We start from the raw sequence: 18863 nt of genomic DNA, 5'->3' as shown, positions 1-18863 counted from the left end.
TAAGCCTAGACTCTTGGAGAGCTGTTGCTTCATTTCAGAAGATGAAGCCCGTTCAGAGGGTTTTCTTGGCTCAACCTCGGTGGAACGGAATCATTCTTCCACTTTGTAGTGATTGAATGGCTCCCCTGGTGCAGGGCCAGGCCTGGGCAATCCAGGTGCAACCGTCACTGCTGCTCTGAACAGAAACATTTCCTCTCCCACAAACGTCCCCCAAAGGGCTTATAAATAGGAACTGGACATGCCCGAGGCCGGGAGGCCGGTGCAGGAGCCTGGAGTGCAGCGCACTTGGCTGCGAGATCCCCAGGACTTGGGCCTCCCCCCGCCCCTGGCTGCCCATGTGTCAAATGGACAGAAGAAGGACATGCAAGGGTTCCTGGCCATTCTTTTTTTCTTCGGGGGGCACTTCGTTTTCTGGTGACAGTGAGAAGGGGGGCCGTGGAGAACCAGATGGCCCCCCGCTGCAGTTTATCGATGAAAATCTAATATCATCCATAAGCAGGGAAGTGGAAATTCAATACTTCATTACCAAAATTGTGAGTGAGGATGAAGAGAAATGGCCGGGGCAGTCTTCCTAGGGTGTCAGCTGGAGTTCATTGTGGGAAGCAGGGTTCAGGGCGACCCAGGGCGAGGCCATCCAGGCTGAGAGGTTGGAACTAAGGCATTTGTCCTGCAATGGGAATCAGAACAAGAAAAAGGGGAGATATTTTCTGCAGACTGAGTGCAGGGCGTCGTCAAATCATCCAATATTCCTTGGTGTTCGTGTCTGGAATCGAAAGGTGGGTGACAACCAGATATGACAGAGTGGGGAAAAACCGATTTTAAGGAGACAAACCTTTTTTTTATATTTTGGGTTTTTTGGTCACACCCGGCAGCTCAGGGGTTACTCCTGGCCTGTTCTGCTCAGAAATAGCTCCTGGTAGGCACGGGGACCATATGGGACACCGGGATTCGAACCAACCACCTTTGGTCCTGGATCAGCTGCTTGCAAGGCAAACACCTCTCTCCGGGCCCAGGAGACAGACCTTTTAAAAAAAAAAATCTTGAGGAAACATCTTTCCAAAGCAGCATTATTTACAACAGCCTAAAGGGGCAAGTAATCCTAGCGTCATGGCCGGAAGGTGGCATTAGCAAAAACATACACAGTGGAATATTAACTCAGACTGAAAAAAGGGAGCTTTCAGACCATTCTATACCATGGAGAAAAATGTGAGGACATTTGACTAAAGGAAAAAGAGGTGGTCATAAAGATCTTTTACCTAGAAACATGGTTTCATTAATAGGCAGTACCTAAGACTAGATAAACTCATAGGAACTGAAAACAGAATGTAGAGAATAGGGGTGGGACAGGCTGAGAATGATGATGGAGATGGGAAAATGTTTATTTGAGTGGTCCAAAGTTTTAGGTTTATTTTTTTTTAAAGCATACCCAGCCAGCAGTGCTCAGGGGCTTACTCTGGCGTCTGCCCTCAGGAATCACTTTGGCAAGCTTGGGGTACCATTGGGATGCCGAAGATCAAACCCAGGCCCAGCTTTTGCAAGGCAAATAACCTATCTGCTGGCTATCACTCCAGCCCCACATGAGATTAAAAATTTTTTGTTTTAAATTTAAACACTGTGGTTACAAGATTGTTTATAAGACAGTCACCCCCCCCACAAATAAAGTTGTTTATGATTGAATTTCAGTCACACAATGCACAACCACCTTCATCAGTACACATTTCCTGCCACCAATGTTCCCAGTTTTCCTTTCACCCTCCCTGATGCTCTCTTCCCTCCCATCCACCCTCTTTAGTTTGCTTATAGAGTAGACATTCTACTCCATGTAATTTTTTTTTTTTTTGTTTTTTGTGTCACACCTGGCAGCTCTCAGGGGTTACTCCTGGCTCCATGCTCAGAAATCGCTCCTGGCAGGTTCGGGGACCATATGGGATGCCGAGATTTGAACCACTGACCTTCTGCACACAAGGCAAATGCCTTACCTCCATGCTATCTCTCCAGCCCCCATGTGAGATTTTTTTTTTTTTTTTTTTTTTTTTTTGGTTTTTGGGCCACACCTGTTTGACGCTCAGGGGTTACTCCTGGCTATGTGTTCAGAAGTTGCCCCTGGCTTGGGGAGACCATATGGGACGCCGGGGGATCGAACCTCGGTCCTTCCTTGGCTAGCGCTTGCAAGGCAGACACCTTACCTCCAGTGCCACCTACCCGGCCCCGCCATGTGAGATTTTTTAAAATGTGTTTTCCTATAGTTGAGAATGAAAAACAGTGCATGATTTTCTAGAATGAAGCATTCGGGAAGAAAATAAAATAAAATGAGCTAACTGATGAAAGAGAGACAGACAGCCAGAGAGCCAGAGAGACAGACAGAGCCAGAGAGCGAGAGTGAGAGAGAGAGAGAGAGAGAGAGAGAGAGAGAGAGAGAGAGAGAGAGAGAGAGAGAGAGAGAGAGAGAGAGAGAGAGACTGAAACAGACAGAGAGGAGAGAGGAGTGGAGAGAGAGAGAGAGAGAGACTGAAACAGACAGAGAGGAGAGAGGAGTGGAGAGAGAGAAGAGAGAGATAGAAAGCAAGTGAGCTATCCCTACATTCTGCATTAGGTATTCTCTCCTAGGGTTTACTACTGCCATTCAACCAGCTTGTGAGCGCCCCCTGGTGTAACGTTCACTTGGAGGTCTCTTTGTAAGCAGTTAACATGAATTTTAGGGGCTGGAGAGATGGTGCAGCAGTAGGGCATTTGCCTTGCACGTGGCTGACTAGTGGTTAGATCCCTGGAGGCCTATATGGTCCCCCAAGCCAGGACCGATTTCTGAGCGCATAGCCAGGAGTAACCCCATGCTCAGAGCGCCACTGGGTGTGGCCCAAAAAAGCCAAAAACAAAAAACTCATGAATTTAGCATCATCATGATCAGGGTTTTTACCAAACCTTTCTCATAACATTCAGCTTGTATGTGAGTTGAATAACATGAAATATACACTGTTCAGTAATTCAAAGAACATGTTTGAACATCTTTGCATTTAAAACCTCACAATATATCATTTTCCTAGGCTTAATTTTCTAAATGTGGGATTTCCTAGTCAAAGATAAGAACATGCATGGGCTATGCTGAAGGTGCTACTTAAATGTATGCTTGGATCTGGAAGGTTAGTGGAATAAAGTTTTTCTCGGCTGCATGCTATTCAGGTTATGATAGGGATGTACATAATCTTTACCAGCCCCATCTGGGTACCATTCTATCTTAAACAGATTTATTTTTTCTGTTTATTAAGTGAGAAAAATATTTTGCAATTATAGATAATCTTTAGGAAAATGAGCAAGCTTCTAGTGGAAGAATAAAGAAACACTCAACAATGTATAGCTTAATATTTTTTTGGGAGTTGGAAGGTTTCTCAACTGGTACTCAAAAGATCCAGGAGCACTTTGGCAATTTTCAGACAACCATGTTGGCAGAAGGCAAGGCCCAGAGGATGTAAGTCTTCCTGGATCCTGCAGTGGGGATAAAATCCTGGGTGAGTGGGGTTGTATAGAACCTAATTTCATTGATCATTTCCTGTTCCAGAGTCATCTACATTCAATGCCCAGGCATCTCTGACTGATTGGACTCTGCAAAAAAATATTGTCCTGGGAAAGGGGGTTAAGGAGAAAGAAAAGCACCAGTTCATCCTATCATAACTGACAATGTAATGGAAAGCCACAATATATTATAGTCTATGAAAGAACTGAGCCCTGAGGATATCTGCAATTAAAATCATCGTATGACTGAGACTCATCTATCAACAACTTTTATCTCTGTGTCTCATATTCATTTAATAAGAACAAAAAATATACAACCCTTAAATCGATGGGGCTGGAGTTATAAAGCAGAGGGTAGGGTGCTTGTGTTGCGTGCAGCTGACTTGGGTTTGATCCCTGGCATCATGTATGATTCCCTGAGCAGAGCCTGGAGTGATTTCTGAGTGCAGAGCCAGAAGTAAGTCCTGAGCATGACAAGCTGTGGCCTTCAAATCAATGAACCCATCACAGGAGATTGCTAGTTAACCAACTGCTCTCAGATTTTATCAACATCTTTTTGATCACTTCTACAAAACACTCATACATAGACTTGTAATTGTTTTCTGGAAAATTCCTATGCAAAACCAGAACAAGCTGTTCCATTCTGTTCCTGAGATTTCAGCCTGACATCTAGACATGCCTGGGATGGGTGTCTGAGCTCAGGTAGTTTGGATTTGTGGCATGGAGTAGACTTAGCACAAAGGAATTCCTTTGGAGCATGAGCAAGAACTTGACATTAACTGAATGTTATTTTTGATGTCGTCTGCAGAGCACCCACACCCAATCTGTGGCAGTGCCTTCCTGCTGCAGTAGAGGAAGGTAAAGTTAGAGGAGCAATCACATCTACACTTCAGACAGGGAAATGAGATGAGATTCAGAGTTTGATGATAAGTAGGAAGACAAAGGTTTTTTTTTTTTTTTTTTTTTTTTTTGGTTTTTGGGTCACACCCGGCAACGCTCAGGGGTTACTTCTGGCTCTATGCTCAGAAATCGCTCCTGGAAGGCTCAGGGGATGCCATATGGAATGCCGGGATTCGAACCACCATCCTTCTGCATGCAAGGCAAATGCCCTGCCTCCATGCTATCTCTCCAGCCTGACAAAGAGTTTTTTTTTTTTTTTGGCCACACCTGGCGGTGCTCAGGGGTTACTCCTGGCTGTCTGCTCAGAAATAGCTCCTGGCAAGCACAGGGGATAATATGGGACACCGGGATTTGAACCAACCAACCACCTTTGGTCCTGGATCGGCTGCTTGCAAGGCAAACGCCACTGTGCTATCTCTCCGGGCCCCTGACAAAGAGTTTTAAATAGAGACTTTGCTGGTCACTCAATCCTCTGCTTTCTGACTGTGCATTTGCATGGTAAATTCCTGCACCACTTGTATACTCCGGAGCACAAAAACTCTTAGATTCCAGATCCCACCAGCATTGCATACGGTGCCCTGAGCACTGCCAGGAGTAAGCTCTGAGCATAAAGCCAAGAGTAACCTCTGAATACTGAAAGCTTGGACCTAACCATTCCCTCAATTTCCAGATCCAAGTGTTTTTCTGGTCCAGAGCTTCTTCAATTTTTCCATGTTAACATCCCTTTTCACCCCCTGAATTTTTTCACATGATGTTGGATTATATAGGTATATAAAAACGATATGCAGGGGCAGAGAAGTAGCATGGGAGGTAACGATGTTTGCCTTGAAGTGCAGAAGGACGGTGGTTCAAATCCCGGCATTCCATATGGTCCCCCGAGCCTGTCAAGAGCAATTCCCTCGAGCGTAGAGCCAGGAGTAACCCCTGAGCGTGCCGAGTAAGACCCCAAAACAAAACAAAACAAAAACAAACAAAAAAAACCGGTATGTAAACCAAAAACTTTAGAGAAATTTAGCTTAAAAACTTTTTTTTTTTTCTGTATTTGGGGCCAGGCCTGATGGTACTCAGGAGCTAATCATTGTTGGCTACCATGCTTGGGGAGTCCCCTTCTGCTGGTGGCAGGGACCATAGGGCCCAGGCATTGAACTTGGGCCTTCTGTACACAAAGCCTGTACTGCATCCTGTTGTACTTTCTCTTTAGTCCAAAAGTAATTTTTTTTTTTTTTTTGGTTTTTGCGGCCACACCCAGTAACGCTCAGGGGTTATTCCTGGCTACGTGCTCAGAAGTTGCTCCTGGCTTGGGGGACCATATGGGACACCGGGGGATCGAACCGCGGTCCGTCCAAGGCTAGCGCAGGCAAGGCAGGCACCTTACCTTTAGCGCCACCGCCCGGCCCCCAAAAGTAAATTCTTAAGAATTTTTGTGACCCCCACATTTATTCCATATGGAATAGCCTTCTTTGTATTCTGGAAAGTGCATCAAGAGGATTAAAAAGAAAAACAACTGCTCTTTGCAAATAGTGGTTAAGGCCAAGTTTTGCTGCCTTTGATGGATTTTTTTCCCCCTAATATGTTGAGCTACTACTATAAAAATAAAACAGAAATAAATAAAAAATTTAATTACATAGCTAAAAAGTCATTGACAGTGTTCATTAAGTAGAGTTTGTGAGGGAGAGCCAGGCGAAAAGATGTAATTATTTTTGTATTAATTACAGAGACACCAACAGATGCATAGAATTATTATAGATTCTTTCATTTGGCCATGATAGGATTTTTTTAATCCCCCTGGTGTCATGGTTGACTCTTCCTTTTCTCCATGCTTTTTGCTCAGTACCCCCTACCCTCTCTTTGGAGTACTCTGCTCAGGGGGAACATGTTATTTTAGGGGTTCATATGGCCACAGAGACAAGGGTACCACATACATATCATGAAGAGGTCCTGGGAATGGTGCCCACCTAGTCATACCTGCCCTTTTCCTGGGCCGTCCTGACAGTGTCTCTCAGGCTTTGCTTTCTCTACCTTGCCAAGTTACTATTTGGGGTTGTGTCCTTCCTTCCTGAGCCTTCATCCTGTGCACAGTAGGAGTTTTAGCAACATCCTAGCTCTCTATCCTCCAGATTCTAGAAGCATCTCCCATCCCCTTGAATTGTGACAACCTTCCAGGTCTCTAGATAGGGCTCAGTCAACAGTCTCAAGTGGGAGCTGGGGAACTAACAGTATTCTAAACCTCTTTTTTTTTTTTTTTTTTTTTTTTTGGTTTTTGGCCACACCCATTTGACGCTCAGGGGTTACTCCTGGCTATGCGCTCAGAAGTCGCTCCTGGCTTGGGGGACCATATGGGACACCGGGGATCTCGAACCGCCGTCCGTCCTAGGCTAGTGCTGGCAAGGCAGACACCTTACCTTTAGCGCCACCGACCGCCGGCCCCCCTAAACCTCTTTAAAATGTTCACATATTACTGAAGTCTAGAGCCTAATTCCATATACCTAGAACCACAAAGTTATTATTATTATTATTTTTTTTTTTTGCACAGTTTCACACACACCGTATTTTCCTGAGATAAAGCAACTTTGCTGGAGTGGAAGGCTGGGGCACACACATCCCACAATCTCCCCACTCTCTATGAACACCTCCCAAGCACTTCTAGGTACTCTTGGGAAACTATTCATCATCCATCCTGTTCCCTTTTAACGTTTAAGTCACAGGAAATAGGACCTTCAGTCCCTAATTGCTCTGATCAGAAAGTGGCAACAGGTATCCTCCTCTCCAGATTTTCCCTATCCTGCCCCCATCGGTTCGTAGGGAGATTACACTGCTGCCAGGGCTCCAGCTGATTATCCCTGAAAACTTGAGTCTGAATGAAGTGCTCACTCATCATTTCTCCTCAGAAAGGATCCTCAGTGATCTCTACTGTACTTAGGGGAGGAAAAAAGGTTTGCTACAACTTTCTGCTTAATCTGGTTTGGCTATTGCAGGTCAGAGACCCCTGCTCCTTGCTGATACATCCTGAGGACCCTGAGCTTGGGGCAGTGCCCCAAATCTGCTAGAGGCCTGGGTAGCTGCTGCCCTTTGCTTCCAGAATATTCCCCTGGTCTTGTCTTACCTGGAGTCTGCTTTGTTCTTCTGTTACAATCTTGAACCTTTGATGTTATGTAGATGGAACTTTCTACAGTTTACAAACAATCATTATGTCATGTCCAATTTTGTGTCTGCTTCCTTTGGTGGCTTGCAGTCTATGAAAGAGGTGCTGATTGGACTATAGACAGAACCCCCACCCTAGAAGCCAATGCTTAGAGATTATGGTTAGAGAGATAGTACAGCTGGTAATGTGCTTGTCTTGTTTGGCCAACCGACCTGAGTTTGTTCCCTGGCATCCCATATGGTTTCCTGAGCACTGCCAGGAGTAATTTCTGAGTATAGAGCCAGGAGTGATACCTAAGCACAACGGGGTGTGGAACAATATCCCACCAAAAAATGTTATATTCAGTATATATTGGCTTGACATATTCTTATATTCTTGTGTATAATATATGTTGGATAGGTAGGGTCAAATATATGGAGTAGGGGCCAAAGAAAAAATATATGGAGTAGATATTTGATAAAGTAGATCCATATATAGTAGATATTGGGTAGATTCATATATAATACATATTGAAGAGATTTATAGATGTAATATGTAGGGTATATAGTATATTGGATAGATATTATATATGGAATATATTAGATAGATTAATATATAGTGGACACTATATCTAGATTAATATATATGGATAATATATGGCTATGATAAAGGATAAATGCATTTGAGTAGAGATATATATGTGATATTATGTGTTATATTAATGTATCAATTATTTAATGATATTTAATAATATTTAATTATGTTATAATTAAAATATAATATTATTGTATAACATATATGATATATTATTATAATATCTGGTATGTTTATATGATTATTACATATCTATTCTATATTATAATATATATAGTATAATATATTCATACAGAAAATAGATAGTTAATAGATTCATATACATAGTAGCTAGTGGATTGATTCATATAAAGAGTATATGTTGGGGGCTGGAGAGATAGCATGGAGATAAGGCCTTGCATGCAGAAGGATGGTGGTTCGAATCCTGACATCCCATATGGTCCCCTGAGCCTGCCGGGAGTGATTTCTGAGAGCAGAGCTGGGAGTGGCCCTTGAGCGCTGCTGGGTGTGGCCCCCCCAAAAAAGAGTATATATTGGATGAATATATATATAGGCTGAAAAACAAATAAAAAAAAAACAAAACAAAAAAAGAAATGTTCTCAGGATATGCTGGGGATTGAATTTAGGTTGGTCCCAGTTCGGCTGCGTGCAAGGCAAATGCCCTACCCCTTTGCTGTCAGTCTTGCCCCTCATATGACTTTTTTGTTTGTTTGTTTGTTTGTTTTGGGGCCACACTCTGTGACGCTCAGGGCTTACTCCTGGCTATGTGCTCAGAAATCGCTCCTGGCTTTTGAGGGACCATATGCGATGCTGGGGGATCAAACCACTGTTCATCCTAGGTCAGCCACACTAGGCAAATGCCCTAACATTGCACCACCACTCTGGCCCCTCATCTGACTTTTTAAATTTTATTTTATTTTATTTTTTATTTTTGAATCACACCCTGCAGAGCTCTGGGGTTCCTCCTGGCTCTACACTAAGAAATCGCTCCTGGCAGACTCCGGGGACCATATGGGATGCAGGGATTCGAACCACTGTTCTTCTGAATGCAAGGCAAATGCCCTAACTCCATGCTAACTCTCCAGCTGCCTCATCTGACTATTTTTTAATTATATATATATATATATTGGTTTTTGGGTCACACCCAGCTGCATCAGGGGTTACTCCTGGCTCATTCTTCTGCATGCAAAGCAAACACCCTACCTCCATGCTATCTCTCTAGCCCCCCCAAAATAAATTTTTAATTGAATCACCATGAGCCCATGAGATTTACAGTTAGAAAGTTGTTTATGATCAAGTTTCATTCATACAATATCCAACACCCATCCCTTCACCAGTGCACAATTCCAGCCACCAATGTCCCATTTCACTCATACCCTTCTCCTTTGCTCTCCCTCCTGCCTGCCTCTGTGGCAGACAGTTTTCTTCTCTCTCTCTCTCTCTCTCTCTCTCTCTCTCTCTCTCTCTCTCTCTCTCTCTTCCTCTCTCCCTCCCTTTTTGTTTTAGGCACTAGTATACCTGATTTAATTCAGGACTTCTTACAATTAGTTGAAAATGAAAACAGTGAAATTATAAAGGTTTATCATTTAAAAAAAAAAACCACGGAGACAAGAAAACCAAGCAGACATGGAGATGTGATTTTTAACCGTGTAATCCTGGGAGGAAAAGGCAGTTAATATTTTTTTCAAATTGATTTAACAATTTGAAAATCCAAATTGGCTTACCTACATTGCTGAATTTCATCATTAGTGCTTTACCTAATTTTTCCTAAGAGAAATCTCTGTGTGCAGAAAGCTTTAAAGAGGGTGGACCAATTTGAGATCCAGAATGAATAAAATAATTGCTTAAACATATTGAATACTTTTATAGGTAGACACAGGCCCAGGAGAGTAGGCGGATAATACTTAAAATATTATCTATTGGCTGTATTTTTACCTTTTCTTAATTCCTTCCTTCCATGTAGTTTTCTTGCCATGGAAACTGGAGAGTGAGATTAATTGCTCTTGGGAAGGGAGGTCACAAATTAAACTAGGCAGAACCAAGTGGCTGAGCTGCTGAATGACAAGAATTCTAGCTCCCCATCCCCTTCTCATAGCAAATCTCCAAGAGTTGGAATCAATGAGAAAACTTGAACATCATATGTCATATGTCAGTAACATCTGGTGCTTGTTAATGGTACACCCCTGATTTGTGCATTATTTTCATTAAGCATCTCCGTACTCCAGGTCAGCATCCAAGTTTACAGAGGCAAATTCTGAAATTTGCATGATTGAGGTGACTTAGCCAAAGGTGACACAATTGGAAGGGGCTATTCCAATAATCACCAAATAGGTACTATTTTTATTTCAGAGCCTTTATTCCCACCAATGACACAAATTGTTCCTCATGTTGAATCTGTCCTGAAAAGACTCCCTTCTGTCAAAAGGGTACTGGTTCAGACCCCACCAATCAGCAGGTAGTGGTTTTATTGATCTGGAGTCTCCTTCTCACAACATTGTTAGTTGGAATCATCACGCTGGAAAAATCTCAACTTTTGAACTTCCTCTTTTAAAGTACAACGGGGGATAAATCAGCCAGGTGTCTCGAATGCGCCATCTATGCTTCATGACACAGCCGCTCTGGGCTCTAAACTGGAGCAAACATCCAAGCCGACCTCCAATTTTAAGTGTCTAATGGAGGAAGTGAATTGGAAAGAATGAACAATAATAAAAAAGAAAAAGTTTCCCTTTTGACTAGAATAGACAACCCTTGAATCATCTCACTGCACTATGCACACTGGGGGATGAACAAAATGGGGGCAGAAATAGGTGACCCCATGGAGAACAATAGAATAAGTCGGGCAAGAAGATAAGATTTCTGAGGAGAGGCATGCAAGCTGTCACTGGGGCTCAAAGGTGTTCTTGCTTGTAGCTTAGTGGCAGCAAATAATCTGTCCCTTAAAGTACTCTTTTCAACTTCTGGCTACAGAAGTCTGGTAACTTCTGATTCACAGGACTGGATCACCTGCTTTTCATGTGGGAACCCCAAGGTCAATCCCTGGAATCTAAGTACTTACTGCTCGGACTAGCCCCTGAACTCTGCAAAAAGTGGCCCAGAAACAGAACAGAAAAGAAGCGGAAATGAAGGAGCTGGTCCCATGACAATCTCTTAATAAAAAAGGATGGGATTATGGATGTTAACTGCTGTCCAGTTATCCTTGATAATAACCAAAGAGGTACCACAATTTAAATCTATAGGCATACACTATAGGTATTTTCCACCACTTTCCTTGGCCTCAATTTTGAAAACACACACCCTCTTCTCAGTCATATACTTTAAGCAAGCTCAGAATGAATAATAATTGAAATAGAACTAAGCAAAACATACTTTTGAAGCTAGAAATGGTTTTCATTTTCTTTTTCTTTTACGGAAAGGAATGGTTTCAGCTGTAAATATTTGGCTTTTCCAAGGGAACCTCCTATTTCTTTACTATGTCCCAAAGGTTACCCAAGAAACTCTTGCCAAAACATTAAGTATCAGGGAAGACTTATTCTTAAATCCTGGCTCACATCTTCCTCATAGAAAAAAATCTCTTCTTGGGTAGACCCAGATTTTCCTTTTGCTTTCACTCCCAGCTCAGGGTAATGTTGTTAGTTTAACTATAGCGCCTGAGTAATCTTTTTTTTTGGGCCATATCCACTGGTTGGTTGGTGATTGGTGGGGCTTGATGGAGGTGTGATGCCAGTTCTTCTAAGCTAGAGGCAGGTGCTCTAGATCTTTGTTTTTGTTTTTGTTTTTGATTTTTGGACCACACCCGGCGGTGCTCAGGGGTTACTCCTGGCTGTCTGCTCAGAAATAGCTCCTGGCAGGCATGGGGGACCATATGGGACACTGGGATTCGAACCAACCACCTTTGGTCCTGGATCGGCTGCTTGCAAGGCAAACACCACTGTGCTATCTCTCTGGGCCCATAGATGTTTGAATATCTCCTTGGCCCCATTGCTAAGGCCCCATTGCTAACCCATCTTAAGGTTACAGTCTTTGCCAACTTCTTCTCTTTCTAGTATTTTTCTGTCTCTTTGTTAATAATTTGCTATGAATAATTGGGTGATATTGTGGGAATGGTTTACTTTTTCTGAACCTATTGTTTTGTTTTGGGGGCATACAGGATGACTCCTGACTCTGTGCTTAAGTCTCACTCCTGGTGGGTTTTGAGGACCATGTGGGATGCCAGTGACTGAATTAAGGTCAGCTGTGTGCAAGGCAAGCATCCTACCCACTGTATTATGGTTTCAGCTCTTGAACCAAGTTTTTACATATTAGGAAGCAGGATACAAATAGTTCCACCTATAAATGAGCATACTAGGTGCTCAATAAAAACACAAACCCTAAACATGATTTATTTTTTTAATGATTTTTTTGGCCTTGTCTACAATCTATGTTTTAAATATTGCTGTGAACTGGGATTGGAGACACAATACTGTGAGTAGGGAGCTTGCCTTGCATAGAGCTGACCTGGCTTTGACTTCTGACATCCCATATGATCCCCCAAGCTTTGCCCGGTAGTGATTCCTGAGTGTAGAGTTAGGAGTAATCACTGAGTACTGCTGAGTATAGCTCAATACCGGAAAAACAAAACGAAAACCCAACAAAAGAACCCCCACAAACCCAAACCATATTAAATCAACAACAACAACAACAACAACAAAAAAGTGCTGTGAACTGTATTGGAGTAAGTTAAAAAAATACCTATACAAAATTCTGCTTAGGTATTAGAAGTAATTGTTGGGTCTTGGAAAATGGATTATTCTTTCCTCCTAGAAATTAAAAAAAAAAAACTAAGTAGAAGAGCAGCTCTTTAGTTCATGCATTAAACAAACGTTGAAAAGAAATCAGTTGTCATTTCCTATGTGAAGCTAAGAAAAGTTTCCCCCTTTTATAAAAAAAGGATAAAATAGCATTTCAAAACATTTGATGTGGGTACTAAGAAGAAGAAAGTAGAAAGCAGTCATAATACCTACCATTTTATTAAGTGTTCATTATAAGCACAGAGCTTTGCAATCACATCTGACAGTGCAACTCATTGTCCTGGTTATTGATGAGAAAACAGAGACTTGGATTGGTTAAGAAATTTAATCCAGGTCAGAGCAGAAGCAGCAGGGAAGAACAACATTTGGACTTTTGTCTGTTTGCCTTCAAAGCCTGTTGGTCAGCCAGCATTTATTGCAGTCAATAGAACTAACTAGAATCTTCCAAAAGCTTATTGCTCACTAACACTACATGATGAAAAAATACTATGAACTGAAAACTGTCCAGCTCTTGTCCATTCAGGTGATAAACTGAAAGGGTGACAAAGTTCAGGAGAATCTGGTGACAGTGGGGAGGAAAAATGCACTGGTGGGGTTCAGCTTTCAAAAATATTTCATGACCGGTAAGGGTATACTGACATTTGACAATTCTCATGTCTGGTTCTTTTGGTGAATTGACCAGAGAAGAGAGAAAAGAAGCAATTTCCGGGTGCCCATGTTTATGAGTCACATTTATACACTCCAAAAGGGCACTTAAATGGTTTGAAATGGCCTAGATGCTGGCAAACATCACCATAAACTAGTCGGGCAGCTTCAAGTCCAGCTGCCCTCGACATGATTCACAATGGAAGGCAGTTTCTTTAAGTGGCGCAGAACCAAACGTTATTTATTACCAGGAACTTACACGCCAGTGGTATCTGCTGTGGACTCTCTCTAGGGGGCCTGATTGCTGCCTACATCTGAGTGGTGGGCATTTAGGAGAATGTGTCTCCTCCAAGTATGACAAACAAATGGGGTCACATCCCTCCACTCTTTTAATTACAGGTTTAAACTAGCAGCAGTGCTGAGGTGTATGCCTACACTGGAGAAAGGAGTTAGTGGGTTGGAGCTCAGGCTTGAATAATTCAGGCAAAGCTTGAATTCCAAAATGAGTCTACCAGAAAGAGTCTCCCTTTGTTTACATAATGGTCTCACTCATTGCGTGTCCACTCTGCATTGTATACAACTAATAAAATATATAGTACATATAAAATGCTTTTTTGTTTGTTTTTTTGAGCCACACCTGGGGATGTACACACCAGAATTTACTCCTGGAAGTGCTCAAGTGACCAGGATTGAACCCAAATCAGTTGAGTGTAAGGCAAACACTCTACCTGCTATTCCATCACTCTGGCACTAAGAATGCTATTATTTTCTTTTAACAATTTCTCCAAAGACAGGTCTTCTGAGACTCCCCCTATTTTATTTTATTATCATTTTTTTAGCGTGTCCCACTCAGTAGTGCTCTGGGCCTATCTTTGGCTCTGTGCTCAGGGATCATCACCCTTATATTATCTCTCTGGTTTGAAACAGGCATTCTTTAATAATCCAGGCTGTGCTGGCCCTGTAGTGTACACATTTTACTTCTGCTGTGCTTAGATGGGGAAACTGAGGCTGGGGGAGATCAGCTCCCCCATTTTCACAGTCAATTAGCCCCATAGAGCCGCCTGAGGGGCTTTATCTCTGGGCAAGTTTTTCAGGCCGCCCCTCCCTCATGCTCCAGGAGATTGACACCCAAAGGCCCCCACCCAAGGGAGTGATTCTGCCCTTCTTGGGGTCTAGGGTACAGCACCAGGGCTTCTAAAAGGTCCCCAGGGGCTTCTAATGTGTTCCAGAGATTGAGATCTCTTGCTCTAATGGATGACTGACTGATTGATGAATTGATTTACGCAGTTTAATCAACGACTCCTTCCTGCAGAGAGAGAGAGAGCAAGCACAGAAGGCACATCTGGTACAATTCCACCCCCCTCACTTCCTTTTCCTCTCCTCCCCACCCTGGGATATCACCGATCATAAAGGAGGCTGCTGCACTCTGGCCCTGACAGAAGGCAGTGACCGTTCTTGGCCAATGCTGCCCCTGTGATCGACACAGGCAACCAGTGGCTTCCTGTGTGGGTCTGTGAGCTTCGTGGCCATCATGAATGCAGAAGCTAAGTGAGAGACAGACAGAGGTGGGAGTGATCAGTAGATCTATTGCACAAAGGGGCTACTGACAGGTGGGGTGCAAGAGCAGGATGACTGGCTGCAGGGGAGGAGTTTGGATTGGGACATGTCCCTTCCACAGCCTTCCCTGTGCACCACTCCCTGAGTGCACAGATTCCTGAGGTTTTTTTTCCAGGCCCCTCTCCCCTGGGTTGTTTGCATCCTTGAGGAAAACATGGAATTAGGCTTTTGTTTATTCTTTTTTTTTTTTTTTTTTTTTTTTTTTTTAGGTTTTGGGTCACACCCGGCAGTGGCTCAGGGGGTGACTCCTGGCTGTCTGCTCAGAAATAGCTCCTGGCAGGCACGAGGGACCATATGGGACACCGGGATTCGAACCAACCACCTTTGGTCCTGGATCGGCTGCTTGCAAGGCAAACGCTGCTGTGCTATCTCTCCGGGCCCTTTTTTTTTTTTTTTTTTTTTATTCTTTTTCCTTTGGTAGAGGGAGGGCACTCAGCAGAGCTCAGGGCTTACTCTTGGCTCTGTATTCAGGAATTACTCCTGTCAGGTCTCAGGGAACCATTTGGGGTGCGGAGGATAGAATTCAAGTCGGACACATGCAAGGCAACCGCCCTACTCGCTGTACTATTGCTCCAGTCTTTTTCATCTTTCTTTTTCTTTCTTTCTTTCTTTCTTTCTTTCTTTCTTTCTTTCTTTCTTTCTTTCTTTCTTTCTTTCTTTCTTTCTTTCTTTCTTTCTTTCTTTCTTTCTTTCTTTCTTTCTTTCTTTTTCTTTCTTTCTTTCTTTCTTTCTTTCTTTCTTTCTTTCTTTCTTTCTTTCTTTCTTTCTTTCTTTCTTTCTTCCTTCTTCTTCTTCCTTCTTCCTTCCTTCCTTCCTTCCTTCCTTCCTCCTTCCTTCCTTCCTTCCTTCCTCCTTCCTTCCTTCCTTCCTTCTTCCTTCCTCCTTCCTTCCTTCCTTCCTTCCTTCCTTCCTTCCTTCCTTCCTTCCTTCCTTCTTCCTTCCTTCCTTCCTTCCTTCCTTCCTTCCTCCTTCCTTCTTTCTCTCTTTCTTTTTCTTTCTTTTCTTTCTCCTTCACACCAAGCAGTGCTTAGGGTTACTCCTGCTCTGACTTTAGAAATGACTTCTGGCAGGCTCAGGGGACCATATGGGATGCCAGAGATTGAACCTAGGTCAGTCACGTGCCTCCCTGCTGTGCTATCGCTCTGATCCCCAAACTAGGCTGTTCTTGAAGCAATCCAAGACCTTGCCTTCACTTCCCAAACCAGCTGTGATATTTTGAATATCTCCCTGTAAACATTCCTTAGAAGAGGTTTCTTCCTTCCATGAAGGAAGTGACAGGGAAGAGGGGGCCTTCCTGTGTCTGGGCTAGGAAACTTCAGAGGGTTATCAGAACCTGCTGCTCCCTACCAAGGTCAGGGGCGATGCTTGCAGTGACACGTAGCAGCCCTTCTGGATGACAGAGTAGAAACTACAAAAAGTACCCAGTGATAGACAAGGGAATGTCATGTGCTCTCTCCTTCCAAAAACAGCTTATGTGCATGACCAACCTGCTCATATCTACTCTCTGGCTGTGGGTTCAGGTGGGAAGTGGAACTCATTAAGGCCATTTGAAAAGGCAAGGATGGAAATGCAGAACCACACCTTTCCATGAAGCAGAAAGCAATGAACACCAGCATCACTGTCTTGGCTGGCCATTGGGATGGATCCCCACCCCACCCCACCCCACTCTTCAAGAGGAATTTCTTAGACACTGTCAGCCATAATTCTTTTCTTAGACACTGTCAGCCATGAAGGACTCAAGTCTCTTGGAGGACTAGGAAAGCATCATCTGATTTAGATCAGGCCAGGGAAGGGGATGTGGATATTTCCAGCAGGACAACCAATGAATGTGAACATGTCTTCAGGGCTGCTCCTGTGTGTGTATGTGTGTGTGTGTGTGTGTGTGTGTGTGTGTTATTCACACACACCTAACTCTGTGGTGAATGAAAATCACCCACTGGCACTAGGGTGGCAGATACAGAGCTGCCAGAATTGGCATATTTGGAACACCTGAGATTTGAACCCATGACCACACACATGCAATGTGGGTGCTATAATCTTTTGTATTTTTTATGTAGGCAATCCAGGCCTTAGAGTTAAGGTTTGAAAGATGAGAATTAAGAATGTGGGACCGGGGCTGGCGCGGTGGCACTAGAGGTAAGGTGTCTGCCTTGCCAGCGCTAGCCTAGGACGGACCGTGGTTCGATCCCCTGCTGTCCCATATGGTCCCCCAAGCCAGGAGCAACTTCTGAGCACATAGCCAGGAGTAACTCCTGAGATTCACAGGGTGTGGCCCAAAAACTAAGAAAAAAAAAAGAATGTGGGACCTAGTGGGGTTATGCACAGTGTTGGGGGTATTCATGGTTGGAAGTTCTACAAGATGGGAAAGGACCTTTGCCTTCAAAGAGAGGATCATAAAGGTCAGTGGTGGTGCAAAGAACAAGCACAATCAGTGCTGGTGGGGATGTGGGGAGAAAGGAATTGCTGGTGGGAATGCTGTCTTGTCCAGCCTTTAAGGAAAACAATATGGAGATTCCTCAAAAAACTGGAAATTGGGGCCGGAGAGATAGCATGGAGGTAAGGCTTTTGCCTTGCATGCAGAACGGTGGTTCGAATTCTGGTATCCCAAAAGGTCCCCTAAGCCTGCCAGGAGCGATTTCTGAGCATAGAGATAGGAGTAACCCCTGAGCTCTGCCGATGTGACCCAAAAGACAAACAAACAAACAGACAAAAAAAAAAAAAACAACAAAAACCCTCTGGAAATTGAGCTCCCATTTGATCCAGATATACCACTCCTAGGGATATATTCTAGGAACACAATACAAAAATGTCTCTGCACATCTATATTCATTGCAGAGCTATTTTATAGCCAGAATCTGGAAACAACTCAGATGCCCGACAACAAATGAATGGCTAAAGAAACTGGTATGTGTACATAATGGAAAATTAAGTCATGAAATTTTCCTATACATGGATGGACATGGAAACTATTATGCTGAGTGAAATGAGTCAGAGGGAGAGAGACACACACAGAATAGTTTCACATATTTGTGAGATTTAAGAAAAAAATAAAAGTAAAAAAAAAAGACAGTAAGGTAAAAAAAAAAGTAAGTAATAACACCCTGAGACAATAGAAATGAGGACCAAGAAGAAACACAACTGGCTAGCTTCTTTCAAAAAAGCGAACTTAGATCCCCAGCTAACATCATGTATGAAGGTAAAATCCAAATAGATTAAAGACCTTGATATCAGATATGATACCATAAGATATATAGAACAACACGTAGGTAAAACACTCCATGACATTGAGACTAAAGGCATCTTCAAGGAGGAAACGGCACTTTCCAAACAAGTAGAAGCAGAGATAAACAGATGGGAATACATTAAGCTGAGAAGCTTCTGCACCTCAAAAGAAATAGTGCCCAGGATACAAGAGCCACCCACCGAGTGGGAGAAACTATTCACCCAACACCCATCACATAAGGGGCTAATATCCAAAATATACAGGGCACTGACAGAACTTTACAAGAAAAAAAATCTAATCCCATCAAAAAATGGGGAGAAGAAATGAACAGATGCTTTGATAAAAAAGAAATACAAATGGCCAAAAGGCACATGAAAAAATGATCCTCATCACTGATCATCAGGGAGATGCAAATCAAAACAATGATGAGATACCATCTCACACCACAGAGATTGGCACACATCACAAA

The 18863-nt window shown here is 43.1% G+C and overlaps 1 protein-coding gene across 1 annotated transcript in view; it reads right to left on the bottom strand.

Moving 5' to 3' along the window:
* Nucleotides 1–303: 303 nt before the first annotated feature.
* Nucleotides 304–18863, bottom strand: part of TSHZ2 (teashirt zinc finger homeobox 2) — a 450994-nt gene continuing 432434 nt past the window's right edge. Inside the window, exon 3 of the mRNA XM_049781314.1 lies at nucleotides 304–667. Within this exon, the coding sequence (XP_049637271.1) occupies nucleotides 666–667 (2 nt within the window). The 3' untranslated portion in view covers nucleotides 304–665. The remainder of the gene's footprint in view (nucleotides 668–18863) is intronic.

Source organism: Suncus etruscus, chromosome 9, assembly GCF_024139225.1.
Source record: "Suncus etruscus isolate mSunEtr1 chromosome 9, mSunEtr1.pri.cur, whole genome shotgun sequence".
NCBI classification, from domain to species: domain Eukaryota; kingdom Metazoa; phylum Chordata; class Mammalia; order Eulipotyphla; family Soricidae; genus Suncus; species Suncus etruscus.
The sequence above is the reverse complement of the archived record's forward strand: the minus strand, read 5'-3'. Positions and strand labels throughout refer to the sequence as shown.